This window comes from Numenius arquata, chromosome 5 (genome assembly GCF_964106895.1).
Source record: "Numenius arquata chromosome 5, bNumArq3.hap1.1, whole genome shotgun sequence".
In the NCBI taxonomy this organism is placed as follows: domain Eukaryota; kingdom Metazoa; phylum Chordata; class Aves; order Charadriiformes; family Scolopacidae; genus Numenius; species Numenius arquata.
The window spans coordinates 52,734,213-52,749,861 of NC_133580.1; the positions used below are offsets into that span (position 1 = coordinate 52,734,213).

The 15,649-nt window shown below is 37.3% G+C and overlaps 1 protein-coding gene across 1 annotated transcript in view; it reads left to right on the forward strand.

Moving 5' to 3' along the window:
* Positions 1-15,649, forward strand: part of UVSSA (UV stimulated scaffold protein A) — a 55,580-nt gene that overhangs the window by 34,935 nt on the left and 4,996 nt on the right. Inside the window, exons 8-11 of the mRNA XM_074147298.1 lie at positions 3,842-4,019; positions 5,260-5,412; positions 10,393-10,576; positions 11,452-11,563. Of these exons, the coding sequence (XP_074003399.1) occupies positions 3,842-4,019; positions 5,260-5,412; positions 10,393-10,576; positions 11,452-11,563 (627 nt within the window). The remainder of the gene's footprint in view (positions 1-3,841; positions 4,020-5,259; positions 5,413-10,392; positions 10,577-11,451; positions 11,564-15,649) is intronic.

The window sequence follows — 15,649 nt, forward strand, 5'->3', positions numbered from 1 at the left end:
AAGGCCAGCTGAACTAGCTAAAATCAATAATGTCAGCATTCAGCAGCCTAACTTCAGCTGAAACCCCAGCCTCTCTCTTTCCTTCTATCGATTTATCTTGTGAACACGGTATACTTTATTGCTTCAGGCAAATAGGTGCCATTTGGTCAATTTAAACAAAAAAGAGGTTTTGAACATTTTTATGATTCTTTCTAAAAGCTGCTATTGGAACAATTTGAAGCCAGGTACTGTACTTGTGTTAAAAAGAATAGAACAGCAGAATTCTTAAGAGGAATTTTATTTTTAAAACTGCACTTAATCCCATCTGTGTCTTAAAAACAAAACAAAAAAGACCCACCCTGCCATTGGATACCATTCAGCTAGGGCTGTCTGCGTCGTGACTCTTGTCTTTATCTTGTTAGCAAAAACAAATTTTATAAACAAATATTTTTTAAAAAATTCTACAGTAGAGATGGTGTTAGTGATGTTGTAGTGTATTTACCTTTAGCCATTTTTCTGTTAATGGTTTAAAATAAGAAATCAATGGGAAAATACTTTGTTCTTGTAACTCTTAAGAATTCCTATATTGATCTTTTGGATGTGATTTTTATCTATCTAAATGTCACATTGTCCGTTTATCTCTCTTGCCTTTTCTGTGTGTTGCTGACTGCTTGTCTCTGCTCTTCCCCTCCTCTCCCCCCCAAACCATATCAGTGTAGTGAACAAGCAATCATGCTTTCCATAATCATCGTAGGAAAAAATGGAATAAAACTAGGATTTCCTGAGAACTTTAAATACATGTGCGCGTATTCTTTCTGAAGAGGAAAAGAAATAAGGTATGGTGAGATACATACTTGCTACCTTCTGACTTCGAGACAATTTGTGTATAGTACACATACAAGTGCTCTCAAAACTGTTGCTTCAAACAGTGCTTTTCAGAAAGGTATTCTTGTCATTAAAAAAAAAAAAGAGATTAAAAAAGGCAATTCTAAATGCTAAATACAGTCTAAGCAATTCTACATTACAGATACAGTCTATCACGTATTTTTCTCAGCTAATCTTGCTGATGCCAAAGGGCCTGTTTGTAACTATTTCTGTCATAAAAGTAAATTTACATTTCCAAATCATGATGATTCTGAAGTGTGGTTATAATAGAATCTTTTGGGTTAATTCTGTTTTGCTTTGATACAAAGCACCTGAGAAAGGCTGTTTCCCTTTCTAGCTTATGGCAGGAGTTGAGATGGAGTCCTATCCTGCCCCTGTTCCAGATACATAAATTCAAGATCTCTCCTTTAATATGTCACTGAAGTGCTGTTTAAAAAACATTTTTGTGGAGGTACCATTATCCCTCTTGAATGGCAAGTCCACGGCCTAATAAATGTCATGAGATCATTTCCTTTGCTATTTAGCCTAGATATTTCTCCACTTAGTTTTATCCTATTATGTTTAATTATCATTTCCCTTATTGTTGGTCCTTCTGCTAATTTTGAGACCCTTTTCCAATGCACAGATTAGTTCTTTAAATGATTTTTTTTTAAACAATGTTCTTTAAAGCCTTATTGACTTTGGGACAGGAAGTTAGATAATGAGGTGAACGTTGCATGTTCATTGCTTTCATTAGTGTATGTGTTGTGGGCATGACTAAGGGAGTAGTAGTGTTGGGCATGCTAAGCAGCAGCAGCATCACCAGCCAACAGCAATATGGCCTGTGTCTGTCTGTAGCTGGTAGACAGGTTCTAGCCTCCAGTCTGAGGACATAAAAGTTAAAGAGGATCTTCTTTGCATCACAATCCATGCTAACTTCTGTTCCAGGAAGCATTGGACAAGTTCAAGCAATGCTGTCTTTCTAGATGCACAGCCCTAGGAATGCAGGCTTTGGTTTTGAGGTGTTTTCCAGAGAGCAGACCAGGGAGTCAGGGAAGAGCTGGGTTTGACACTGCCTTCAAACTGCAGTGAATGTCTTTTTGTCCACTCTGCAATGCTTGCTGCCTGCAGACGTTCGGACAGTTGGCTACTTGCTGAAGTCTCTCCGGCAGAGCCACACACTCTCAGGTGTGTGTTGACTCCTGTGAACTCCTCACAGGGAACATGTGGTACAAATGTATCAAGGTCAGGATGAATTACAGGAAGACCTTATAAGGTGGAAAGAACGGGTCAGGGCAAGTTGCTCTAATTTTGTCTGTGAAAAATATGTTTTTCTCAGAAATGAAAATGTTTTGTGCACCAAAGATACCTGCCACTACAGGTCCTGCAATTTTCCACTCAGAGGGCAGGTCAGCCATATTAGCTTTTCCTTTTTTAGTTGATATTTTGTGATACATTTAATGATTAGCAAAAGAAATTAGCAAAGCAAGAATACTTCTGGATATAACTTCAGGGCTGGCTAGAAGCAGGCAAGAGATTAAAAGTCCCAATTAAATAATGGCTAGAACATGTCAGGTAAACTCAAGTTGCTTTTCATAAGAAGGATAAAATCATCTGCTTAAAACTTTAGTCTTGTGAAACCATGACTTGTTGGTGTTGATTTAGGTTTGGTGGGTTTTTTTTGGGGGGGGGGGGGTGTAGCCTTGCATTTCAGCCACTTTTATAAAAAAGCTTTCTGATGGTGAAAATGTAGTCTATTATATTAGTGTGAGGGATCACGTCTTTCCATTTTTAGCTGTCATTGGCTGAAAAGTTCTTGTTACTATTGCCAGCTAATAGAGTTGTTTCTCTAGCTCGGTTGGTAGAGGCATGTGCCGTCTAACTGTTCAGCCTGTCTAATTGCATCATTACAGTCCGTCCTGGCTGTCTAATCTAGCAGTATAAAGTAATTAAGTTGCCCCACCACTGAGCTGCTGGTGCTGAACATCAGTACCTGGTACTGCCTTGCAGTGGGCTTGTTCTTCAGGTGTAGCTCAGGCATTTATTGTCTCTTGAGTGTATTCTGTGCGTATACTCATTGCTTCTGCCAGCGCTTAGATATTTTATCCTGGTAAATCATGTATTTTAGTATCTGTGAAAGAAGAATGGTCTGTAAATAATTCTGTTTGCAGATGTATTTAGGCATCGAAACTCAACTGTTCTCAGTGGTGCTGCCCCTTAACAAAACGGAAAGGAAAAAAAGAGCTATTTTGGTTTACATTCTCAGCTCTGAAGGGTCTGTATGGTCTGTGAGAATCATCAAAGAACAGGGATATACCTCGCACATACTTTGTTTTTTCACCCGTTGTGCTTTCCTGCCAGCCATGCTGGGTGACGATGGTCCCTGTTCTCGTCGGTCATGTGTTGCAGTGAATCCCCCACCCAGAAGTGGTTTCTCTTTGCCAGGCTGTAAGAGCTTTAGCAGAATTTTTGTTGAGACACCACAAAGAATTAATCATAGCATACAGGAGGATATGGATGTATGCCTTTCCTTTTGCTTTCTACTGCTCTTGGATTTCTTTTGGGACTCTAGGTATTAAACAGTAGTGCCAGTAGTTCCTTTCTTCTATTTTACCTTGATATAACCTTGAATACACGAACGACACAACAGCAAGCTGGCATGATATTAGAAACTCACATACAAAAAGCAGTATTGCAGGTTAGGCAAAACTATTGTTAAAATCCTTCCTTCCAAGATGAGGTAACATCATTCTTTGTTATCACACCATGTCATACAAATTTAGAAGTTGATTCACTGTAGTTAGTTACTCGTTATGTTTTCTGTCCCAAAACAAGAGAAATTTCACAGGCAGAAATACCACTCTCTCTGTGAGGGGGATGGATGTCTAAGGTGATGGAAAGCAGTAAGACTTGGCATCAGCATCCTGAGCTGTTCGGCCCTGCTGTGAAGCGTTGACAGTGGAAGTAAATCCCTCCTAAACATGGAATTCTTTTGCAGGGCTAGAGCCCCAGTCACCTCCGAAAGCACCGTTGGGGAAGACATCAATAGGACCAGCTCCCCTGAGCAACCATGCCCAGCAGAAAGGGAATGAAGACGAACTGGATCCAACCTGTGCAGCTGCCACATTGAAACTTATTAGAGACAAGCTACCAAAGTTACCACCTCCACATGCCAGGTTATCTTTGTTTTGATTCTTGTAGAAACCTCTTGCTCTTACTTGTATTTATTAGTCATGAAAGCACAAAGAAAAGTGCTCATGAGCTAGGCAAGCTGCTAAGGCTGTCTTGGTTTCATTTTGAAATTACAGTTCTTTAACTGAGATGTATATTCACTGCCTAATATTGGGAATTTTATTAGTGATCGCACCAGGCACTTAAGGAATATTTTACTACTCACTTGGTTTAGGTTTTATTTGGTGTAAATGGCCTCTATTGAAAGATAAAACATTCCCTCCTTTCCTAACAAAAAAAAACCCTATCCTCATTTATCGGGTTAATTTTTGGTTTGCAACTAAACAGAATGTATCCTAATGCTAAATTAAAAAGTAGTTTCAACCATCTCTTGCTTCCTAGTGGCTTATGCTGTCAGTGCTGCCAGGAGATGTGTTTTACTGATTCTATGTATTTGGTGCCCATCCTATTCAAAGCTTGCCAAAATTCCAGCCTTGACTAGTATTTATCTGTGATTTTGGAATAAGACTGAGTAATCTACTTAGTGGCATATTCCTGAAAAGAAACTTCTGCATTGGCCAAGAAAGCCCCCCAAAACTAGCAAACTGTAATCTCAGAAAGGGGTTTACTTCATTGGAACTCCGGAGTTTGGAGTATTCAGGTGTACCATTTGACTTTTAATCTTTAGAAATTTAATGTTTCATTAAGGTAACTTAGGACCTTTTGACACTCTCTTAGTGAATACCCAAGGTCTCCATAGTAGTACTCTGTTTTTTGAGGACTTTGAATTCTGTAGTGGTGTTGCTCAATGAGTATTACAAGTCTGCAAGATGGAATTTTGTCAACAAAAACAGACTTTGCAGTCTGTGTGACTGCCATGCAAATATGGGCATGAGTTTACAGAAAAAAGGTCTTTCTGAAAATGGTTTGCCACATCAGTAGCTCCTGTTAAAGGACAGTGTGTATGAGCCACTACTGCCCCCCTTAGACTTCTAGGCTTCTACACTTATGGTATAATACATTTTATCTAGCTTCAGCTGAATGTGCAGTTAAGATTCTTGGTGGTGTCCTGTATGTACTGTGGTGTTATGGTCTGTATCCTTTAAAAAAAACACAAAACAAAACAATCCTGTAAAGGTAGTTGTAGTCCTAGATCTAAGATAATATTAGCATTGCTGTGAAAAAAGAGAAAATGTTGTTGTGATCATTGCTGTTCTGTATTGAGTTTTCATCAATTTTCTCCAGTGACTCTGCAAATACTGAGCCAGAAGCCTCGGAAGAGCCTGACAGTAAGAGAAGAAAACTAGAAGAAGAAAGAGCTAAAGCTCCCCTCATTCCTTTTGGATTAGATCTTCACTACTGGGGACAGGATCAGCCAAGTGCTGGGAAGATTCTCAAGTAATGCTCTTTTTCTTTTAAGACAAATTAAACAAATATATAGATTTACTTATACTCAGAGGTCATGCAGTGGGGTGACTGCTATTTCTTTTGATAATTACTTTTCTTCTTTCCCTTGTGCTGTAGGACCCATAAACAGTCAGAAATTCTACCTTAAAATGTTATTTATTTTGAGAAGATGTGATACTAATTAAATATCCTTTGATGCTTCAAAGCACATTTTTTTCTGCTCTCTCATGTTTGTGTATTATTTGCAGCATGGCATCACTTACTCCAATTTAAATTGGTACCTTATTATGCAAAGTGCTATGCAAGTGCATGATAGACGGTCCCTCTGCTGGGGACTTTACAGTCTAAATAAATAGCAGACAAGGTAGGAGAAAGGCTGGGGAGGTGTCAGGGGTATTTTTCCTGACTTTACAGAATGGTAACTGAGGAAATTGATACGCTTGTTCAGTCACACAAGAAATAGGTTGCAGTTACAGGATTTGAATTTGGATCGTTCACTTTCCATTCTTGTCTGGGAAGGTTTTGTGTTTCTTGGACATGAAGCATTGCTGGCTTGGGGAGAGCTTTAACAATGCCAGGGAGAAGAGATGGTAGGTATACATCAGAAATTGTTTCTAGCAATCAGTTTTTAAAACCACTTTTTAGGACTAAGTATTTTTATATGAAAGATGGGGTGCGAAGTCCTCCCTCTATATATAAATTTCTTTTAAGTCCACCAGAACTTTAGTATCAGCGTATACTATACCTGGCTTGGAAAAGGCAAAAACCATTGACTGGCTGGGTTGCAAATCAAACTTATATTCCCAACGGTATTACTTTAACTTCATTTGTTTTCTTATCAAAATGAACCAAAAAAAAAAAACCCTACCCATGATCACAGTGTGAAGACAGTGTTTGCAGAAAGAAGAGGAAAGTGTTGCCCCTGTATCTGATTGTATAAAATGCTGAATATGTTTCAAATTATTGAAAGCCAGTGAAATTTGATACATAATAGAGCTTTAACAGTGTCACTCCGAGCTTTGGATTCTGTCTGGTGTGGTGTAAGCTCTTCAAAGCCTATAAAATGGTTAAGATTTTCAGCAGGGCTTTAAGAAACGTTTGTCTGTGGTAATGCCAAAAAGGTAGTAAGGCTTTATTTTACATTGCAAATGAGTTATTCAAGTCGTAAGTGGAATCAGAAGCATATTTCACTGCCTGTCTGCCTTGTGCTGTACTGTATTATTTTTATGCTTTCCAATAAAATAGAGGGCACACTTCTGAACCTTATAGTCTATAACTACAGATAGGCCAATCTAACTAAAGATAATTTAAGTAACTCTGCACACACAATACCATTGACCCCTGGGTATAAAATATATTTATTGAAAAATTAAGGTGGTCATTGGCCAACTCCTTGAACTTTCTATATGCACGCAAACTGTCTCTATAAGATGCCTAGGAAAAAAAAAAGCAAACCCAAAAGCCAGACACCACATATGGAATGTGTATGGAATTTGAATTTTTAAAATCTGAAGTGGAAAAGTCGGTCCCTTTCCCCTATTTACCACTACAATTACTTAATTACAGCATTTACAATAAATTAGGATTTTGATAGTGAGAATGTAACTACCAGGAAGAAGATTTTCTAAAGAAGTTTTGTTTAGCTGGTAAACGGTGAACCGTCATCTTCTCTAGAAGGTGACAGTAACTGTGGGCTTTACAAAAAGTTTGGGCCGAACCGTTTTCCCTACTTCTGCCTTCATTCACACAACTCATTAAGCTATTTTAAGAGCTCATTTTAAGAGTTTGTAAAGCTGTAATAGTACTTTTTTGGGGGGGGGGGGGGGGGGGGAAATGGGGGAGAGGCTGGTGTTGATGTTTACTGCAGTGTTACACTGTGTAGAGACTGCTATGCCAGCTTAAATCAACTGTTTTGGATAGCATGGGCCTTCCAAACTCATCTACCCTCCTCCTTGAATTAAATTACCTTACTCTTAGGATCAGAGTGAATTAGCTGGTGCAGCACTTCTGACTGTGACTAGGATATTTGAATTAGCTCATTTAGTGCTTGCTCCAGGATCTCTGTATGCATCATACTGTTTTTAGAATTTATATTCAAGTTTTTGATAAGCTTCCCATCATCTTAGGAATGAAGTTGATATGAATTTGTTGAAAGAGTGCAATATTTCTCCAGGAATTGGACTGACTTTTAGATTTCAGTTAACTGTTACTTGTCTTTTATTCCGCCAAATATATAGCTCTGTAATTTCCATTAAAGCCTCTGTTACTTGTCTAGATCAGTAACACACTTCCTATGAGTGCGAGTGGAGTGTTGATCTTCTAGTTGATTTTCCGTTTCCCTTCTGATCCCTCTTACAAAAGCTTTTGTCACATGCCTCATTTTATTCAAAGAAAGATCTTTTGTTCTGCCTTTTTAAAATGTTGCTTAAATTACAACAGCAGGAAATCAGAAAACTTTGGGACTTAGCACTGCTTTGTTCTTTTCTCACCTGCTTGTAAGTCATGCTGGGAGAAAATAAGTTACATGCTTGTAGTAAACAATAATATTTATGAATATCTGTGTAGGAATCAGGCTATTTTAAGTCCAATTCCCAAATGCTGATCAATAATATATAGACTAAAACATAATTTTAATTTCCTTGAGATTTGTTGGATGCAGATTTGGGGAAGGGGGGGCAGATATTAAATAGAACTTTTTCCTCATTGGAAAGGTTGGTGTGCACAACTGTTCAATACTACTTCATTCTCGCGTAACTGTAACTTGATAATTTAGAGGTGGAGGGAGGTTCAGACCACCGAAGGACAGTAGAATTTTACTAAGAGATTCTGTAAAGCTACCTTGCACATAGAAATCCTGTGTCATGTCTTTCTAGGAGTGCTTTCCCCTCCTTGTGTCTGTAAGGTTAGATACACAGAGGTAACAGTCACTCTTGTTTTCAAGATTGTATTACTACTAAGCAAATAAGAAATTTATTTCATTCTTTTATTTACTGTCTGTTGTACAATCTTGTACATCGTTTCTGATGCTAAAATACTGTACCATTCAAATGTTTGTCTAAAGTCATATTGGTATATTATAAAGATTCTTAGTGGGTTTTTTGTTAGCCTATAGTTTGCAGAATTGTGTAATTGAAAACTTTTTTTTTAACCAAAAATTGTGGAAAAATATTACTAGGTTTAATGCTGAACTAGCCTCCACTATAACTCTTTTGCCTTTATCCTCTAATTTACCAGAAGACAGTTATTTGCACTTTGTGGCAGGTTAGAATTTTTCTGGCACTAGTCAGGTATATTCGATGAAGAAATTATTGGATAGCATGAATCTCTTTAACAAGGATTTTACTTGTTGAACATTTTTCTGATGATTCAGCAAATCATAGAATGGCTTCAAAATTGCTAATCCCTTTTCTTAACCTAGTTCTAATCTCTTTACATAGATTTAAGTAGTCAACTGTTGCAGTAAAACCAGCAGCTCTATGTGTTGTAGGTTACTAAAGTCGGGTAATTTCCTCTGCTTATTTTTTTCCTTGTCATCTGCTGAAAACTTGCTTAGATAAAATTCATCAAAACTCTACAGGCCCACTAAAGTAGTTCTTTAAGTATTGGCTTATATACTTTGCTGAATTGAGATCATTGTGATTAGAGAAGCCAGTGTTCATGTATACATGGCTCCGCAGTCTACAGAAGGCCAAGTCTCAGAAGTAGGAATGACATCCAAGGATATTAATGAGTGAGAGGAATTGGATATGGGTAGAGAAAATTCTCTCAAGTCAGTCTGGGACTGATTGGGTAAAAGAGCTCTGTGGAAGAAAGGGATTGTGAGGTGTCCTGTATGAATTTTAAGTCCTTATCAAGGTATTTGTCATCTAGGTATCTCCGTTTTGCTTGTAATGAGCAGCAGACATGCAGGCTAGAATTGTTTTTTTGCTTAGTTTAGCTGTATGTTTTCTCTTTTAACTTCGTATTTTCTTAAATTTGGGATGGAATTGTTGTTTAACTTCAGATGTCTTAAAGTTAGATGTCTAAGCTTAAACTGGTTACCCTAACGTTCTTTTCATGTTTAGGAGAAAGAAACATTTACCATCAGAGGGACAGTTATTGCATCCTAAGATTAGCATCTAAAATGAGTCAGGCAATTACTCTCTGGGGCTGCATGTTTCTCATTATAGACTATTGGCAGCCTAGGATGGCTAAAATGAAATTATAGGAATACTATTGAGAAAATCTGAAAATAGTACATCACTCAAAAGTCCTTACTCCCCTTCTCTCCCGCTCGCCACATCCGCTGACATGGTACTAATCTTCTTTGTATATATGTGTCTGTAAATATAGGTAAGATCTCTAATTTTAAAATAGATTTTCAATAGATTAGCTTAATTTCCTAGAGGAATGCCCCGTGAGTTTCTCAGGCTTACGGACACTGTATAGGAGAATGTGGAAGAAAGAATCTGTATAAGGCTCAGCTGATTGTGTGCTCTCTTCCTTGGTCTCAGTACATTGCAACATACTCCGATTTCAGCTCCTGCTTCTCTGCTGTGGCAGGAGTACAGCTACCAGGAATAAGAACAGCCAAGTTAAGATCAAACTGTTTCCTACCTGATCTATCTTCTGTGTTTAACCATAGAAGTATTTTATTATGAAGACTGTTAAATACAGAATTACAAAGTTATTCACTGAAACTGGATATCGGATAACTGACTCTGAGTGTCAGTTCACGAACTAGAGCTGAGACTTGTAATAGGTTAGCAGGTTAAACAAGAAATCAATACTAGACAGGCGTTGGTGGTATTTTAAAAATATCGTCATAATATAGGAGTCATAAGAAAGAACAGAAGATTCCTAGGTTTTTCTAATTCACTAGTAAAGCTTCACTTCCTTTTACATGTAACTTTACCACAGGATTATACTGGCATCTTTATGTGCTTTCTTATACCTTTGACTGTGAAGATTTTTCATTTGTTGTTTTCCCAGGTTTGCTTCTGAGCATCGATTTTGGGCACCCAGTGAAGTAGAGGAAGAAGTGGAAAATAAAGAAATAACTGAAATGTTAAAAACTAGATATATAACATTTGCTGGCAAGTTTGAACCAGTGAAACATAGATGTCGAGCACCAATGCCTGATGGAAGTCTGTGTGAAAGACAAGATCGGATTAAGGTAGGCACCAAGATATGTGCTATATGGAGAAGATCTCATTAAAACCTATCCATAAAAGTTTATTTCACATTGTAAATATAGCTCAAGGGAGTGGAAGAAAATTGCATCTGGAGAAGTTTGCTGTTAATATGTGTTTCATATGGGGAACATCCTTTTGGTAAGGAAGCTATAAACATTTAAGGAACTCTGAAATATTTTTGGCATTCATCATAGGTATTTATATTTTACATCATAGGTGTTTATATTTTATTTATTACTGTGATATATAAGTACCTCGCAGTAAAGCTGAGACAATTAGTTTGTTGCTGAAAAGTTTTCCTTATTTAGAGGTATATTTGATATTAACTGTTTTTAGAAACTTGGGTGTTTGAGGGGCAAAGATATTTTATTTACAAATTGGATTTAGCTTTCATAAAACCTTACACAGCCTTAAATTATAAGCCCTATTGAGCAGAAATGCTTTGCTTAAGTACTTTGTTCTAGTATCCCTGTTCTTCCTGTATTATCTGAGGTTGAAGTATCTGAATGCACTAAAATACTTTAAATGGGATTTTTACAGGACAAAGATACAGCATAAACAGCAACATACGACACAACATTGGTGCCCTTGTTCCAGACTTGACAGGATGCGCTACTTGGCCTCTTGAAATCGGATATTCATATCACAAAAAGCTTATTTCTTTGAGATTCTGAATATATTAAATACATGATGTTTATGGGATTCTAATGCTTTCTAAGGAGAACTGGGACTTAAGTGTAGAGTTTTGTTGCTTGATTCCAGTGTATGCCTTTAAGTTATGTTCAATAACATGTAAGCATTTTCTTTCAATTCAGAAGTTTTGAGATTTATTTTGTTTTTCCCTTTCTTTCTGAAGTGCCCATTCCATGGAAAGATAATTCCTCGGGATGATTCTGGCATTCCCATTAATGCAGAGGACAGAGCCAGAGAAGAAAAGATGCGGTTTGAGAAGCAAGCGGCTCAGCCAGGTTTGTGTCTGCACAGCATCTTAAAAAAAAAAAAAAAAAAAAATCAAAATATGAGGCAGAGGTGGGAGATGAGCTTTAAATGTTAGCATAATATCTTTATTGTATTATATGTTTGTATATATATTGTATACAATATTTACAATATCTACAATAGATTTACAATTTATACAGTATTTGCATGTATTATATCTATATTGGATCTGTGTGTTGTATATATTGTATCTATATGTAGATACAGCATAGATACAAGTTGGACAACAATCTCCCTATACAGTTAGACAACAAATGTGACAGGCTACATGGAGGAAGAGAGCCATTTCTTCTGTTGCTAAAAGCACAGGTTGAGATCCACACAACTGGATTGTATTTCTGGCTTGCTCCTAACCACATTCTCTCATTTAAATTCCTGTTGATTTTAATTTGCAGATCACTTGCAGTGATTCTTGCTTATGTGATAAATATGGATGCATGCCTACACAGAATAAGGTTAACATTGCATTTGTTCTTTATTTCCAGTAGTTACTATAATGTTCCTAACACTGCTCAGATCGAGGAGTTATAGCCTTTACCTTAAGGAACATGTTTATTAGGGACAATTAAACTTATTTCCTGGGAAATGCTTGACAGTAAGTGTTCCAATGCTTCTGAAAAGAAGTCGTCTAATCTTGCTGGTCCCTAACAGTAGTGATTTATGTAATGTAATGATAATATTATTAGAATCACTGTTACCACAACTATTGGCAGAGTGGGGTTTTCTTGTCACAATGAGGGAACTTGTTTTTCCTGTGTATATTCATATCTATCATATTCCATATTTCCTGTATCCACTCACTTACTACTTGTGTTTTAGAGGAGAATTCTTGGTCTTGCTATGCTGTGTGTCTGTGCAGCATCACTAGAAAGTATTCTGAACGAGGGATTCTCAAATGAATGTGCATTTAAACATACAACAAACCCACCCACTTTCCTTTAGTACTGATTTGGCCGTCTTTGAGTGACTCTCCTTGGCAACTACCAGAACCACACAAATGCAGCGGTTACTGAACACCCTCTGGTGTGTATGCATGTGTCGAAGTGCTAGGTTTGGAGGCAGTTTCCATCCTTGTCCAGGTGGAGCAAAGTGCTCAAAACTGGCATCCAGCCAACAGCACAGGCACAGTTGGACTGTCACAGCAAAGCCAGGCCAGGGGTGTGGACATTGTACTAAAAAGGAAAGTTCCCAACTCCATTATGACAAACTAAAAATATCAAATTAAACTAGCAGGTGTTCTTGAGGGACTTGTTTCAAACTAGAAACTAATACTCTGGTATAAAAATCACTTGCACTGAAAAATATTGATTTTTTTTTTTTTCTGGGAAATTGCCATTGCTGGAGGCTAGATATAATACTTATTTTTATTACAGTGTCAGCTTGGTGTTGTTAGAGGCTTCTCACCTCTGGCCCACAAGGATGTGTATGTTAGTCCCAAACCAGTGTTGACATTGCTGCCTTGTGTTATTGGGTGCCGTTGTTAAGCTGAGATGTCATACAAAGATCCATCCCATCTGTCTGGGGAGGTGCTGAACAAGCTATGGCACTTAATTTATTGGACAAAACCTTACAGGTTTCTAAAGCCATATGTATAACAGATGTCACTAAATTCTTTTATCTACTGCTTTTTGTTCCTTTCTTTTTTTCTGTGCCTCGGTATTTTTTATATTCGTTTTATAATATTTTCATCAACCTTTTCAAATGCTCTTTTTGTTTATTTTGGGCTTGTGGTTTATGAGGGGCAAGTGTTTGGTTGTTTTGCACTGGGGTTTGTTTTGGTTGTTTTTTTACAAAGGCCTTGAAGCAAGTCTGAGCAGTGCTGCTATGGAAAATACACAAGTGGGAACGCACTCTGTACAGTGCATGCTTTGGTCTTATGATTGACAACATCACTTGCTAATGATGACGGTTTGAAAAATGCCAAACATTAAAATTTGGGGATCAGTTGCATGGTTAAATTGCACCAAAATCCTTCCTACATCTTTTTCCTATTGGATAGTAGATTTATTTTCATCCTTGTTTGTGAAGGGGAAAACAATTATGTAAAAGTAATATAGTTTTTGTGGTAATGACTGTGTTTTGACAACACTGACGTTATTATTATGGAGCACTTTTTAACTTAGTATAACATTTTAAACTCTAGTGAATGTCCACCAAAATGGTGCTTTGGGCTCTTTCGTCCTGAAACAATGAATCAGGTGGGATTACGCTGACCTGCTAATCTGCAGTGTTCATCCTTTTCCAATAGTTCACACATAGGAGCAAATTAAGTGCCTATTTTTTGTGTCAACCTTGAAGAGTATCTGGTTTTTCAGCCCTTAGTGACTTGTTAACAAACAGGTATCAGGACAGGCTGGTGAAGGCAGGCCGCTGGCCAGTCAGATGTGAAATAGCATCTCTCTACTAACTACAGTATTGATTCCCGCCTACCATTGCAAACTGTGTAATTTTCTTTTCCCTGCTGCTAAACTCAGTAACAATGTATGAAGAGCTTTAGGGGCCCATCAATGCTCAAAAAGGCTGCTCTTCCCTGGCATTCTATTGATTTTTCTCAAAGGCTTTTAAATTGCTCCTTCATTTTCCTCAAATGCTCATTTCATCTCTACTGGATGCTGGCATTTTTTCGTTGTGTTTAAACAATTGCTCCATTCACTGAGTTCCTAAACTGTGACGCCTTCTTATTACCAGGAGATAAACTGTTTAGACAGTTTTCCTTAATCTTGGATTAATCGTTCCTGTATCTGAATTGTGCTGTTCTGTATTCCTTCACTTAAAAAAAAAAAAATAAAGTCTGTGAGGTCTTATGATCTATCAAGTATATGTGTTCTATTTTCTCCCTCTATACTTCTGCTCAGTTCTTACATAGCTTCATTTTCCTCATGCTTTTTGGTGTGTTGGATTTTAATCAGTCTGTGCTTTCATGTATCATAGTAGGTTAGAGCTAACCTTTCCTTGGAAAATTGCTCTGGTATTCCTAAACACCGTGTTCTTAAGTGAGGATACTGCCTCTGACCTTCTTGAAATGTTGTTACCAATATTTGTCACACTCAGTGACTGTCTTGGTATATAAGTGAAATTGTGTAGTTGTTTAGAACTGTTTATTTTTCTATATCTACATAGATGTTAAATTAGGGTTGTAGGCATTTGGTGTTAGAATTTCTGCAGGCAACAAAGGCACAGGAAACTGACAAATGGCTGGTAATTACTGGTTGTTAAAATATGGAATTCTGATATTTGTGCTGAGTTTTGACCAAGTTACTCATTGAAGTGGCACTTGCTACATTTTTTTCCAACACATATGCTCAAAATCTTTATAATGCTGTTTTTCTGAATTTCCACTTGAAGATATTCATCTTTTTTACTTTCTCCTTTGTACTATGTGACCTTCGTCTGATATGTAAGACTCTGCACTGAAGGTGAAAGACCACTGCTTCCTCAAAGAGTTTGCAGTCTAAATTGCTTATGCTTTCTCCCATGGTGGCATCTATGATCAGAATCCATTTGTAGTGTGTGGTTGGATAAAACTGTAAAACGGGTTTTTGATGAGATAAATTAGCTCTTGTGCTATTGTCAAGAGAAGAAACTTGATTTAGATAATGAAACTGATGAATTGTGGGATACTTCAAAAGTAGTGTCTTTTTCAGATGCAAAATTGGGCTTATGAAAACAGGGTCATGTTGACTTATTCACGAATGCTTTTTAGGTGTCAGATACCAGTTGCATGCATTGAAGCAAATATGATTCTTTGATGCAGAAATGCTATAATGTTGTCACTCTCACTCTGCTCAGAAGTTGACATATTTCATATTTATGTTTATTTTTAAGCTTATTCAGAATTTATTTCTGGAGATAAGTTCCTCAGCTACCTTGTTGGCATTTTGTTTGATTTCTAAATAATTATTGCTTCATTTTATGTCATCTCTCCTACATGCAATAGTTTCCTTGGAATTTTGCTACTGTACTACTGTGAAAACTTGACTTAAGTCTTCCTACAGAACAGTTTTATCTACAGCAGCTAAGAATAGATACTAATCCCAGACTGGCAGGGCTTTTTC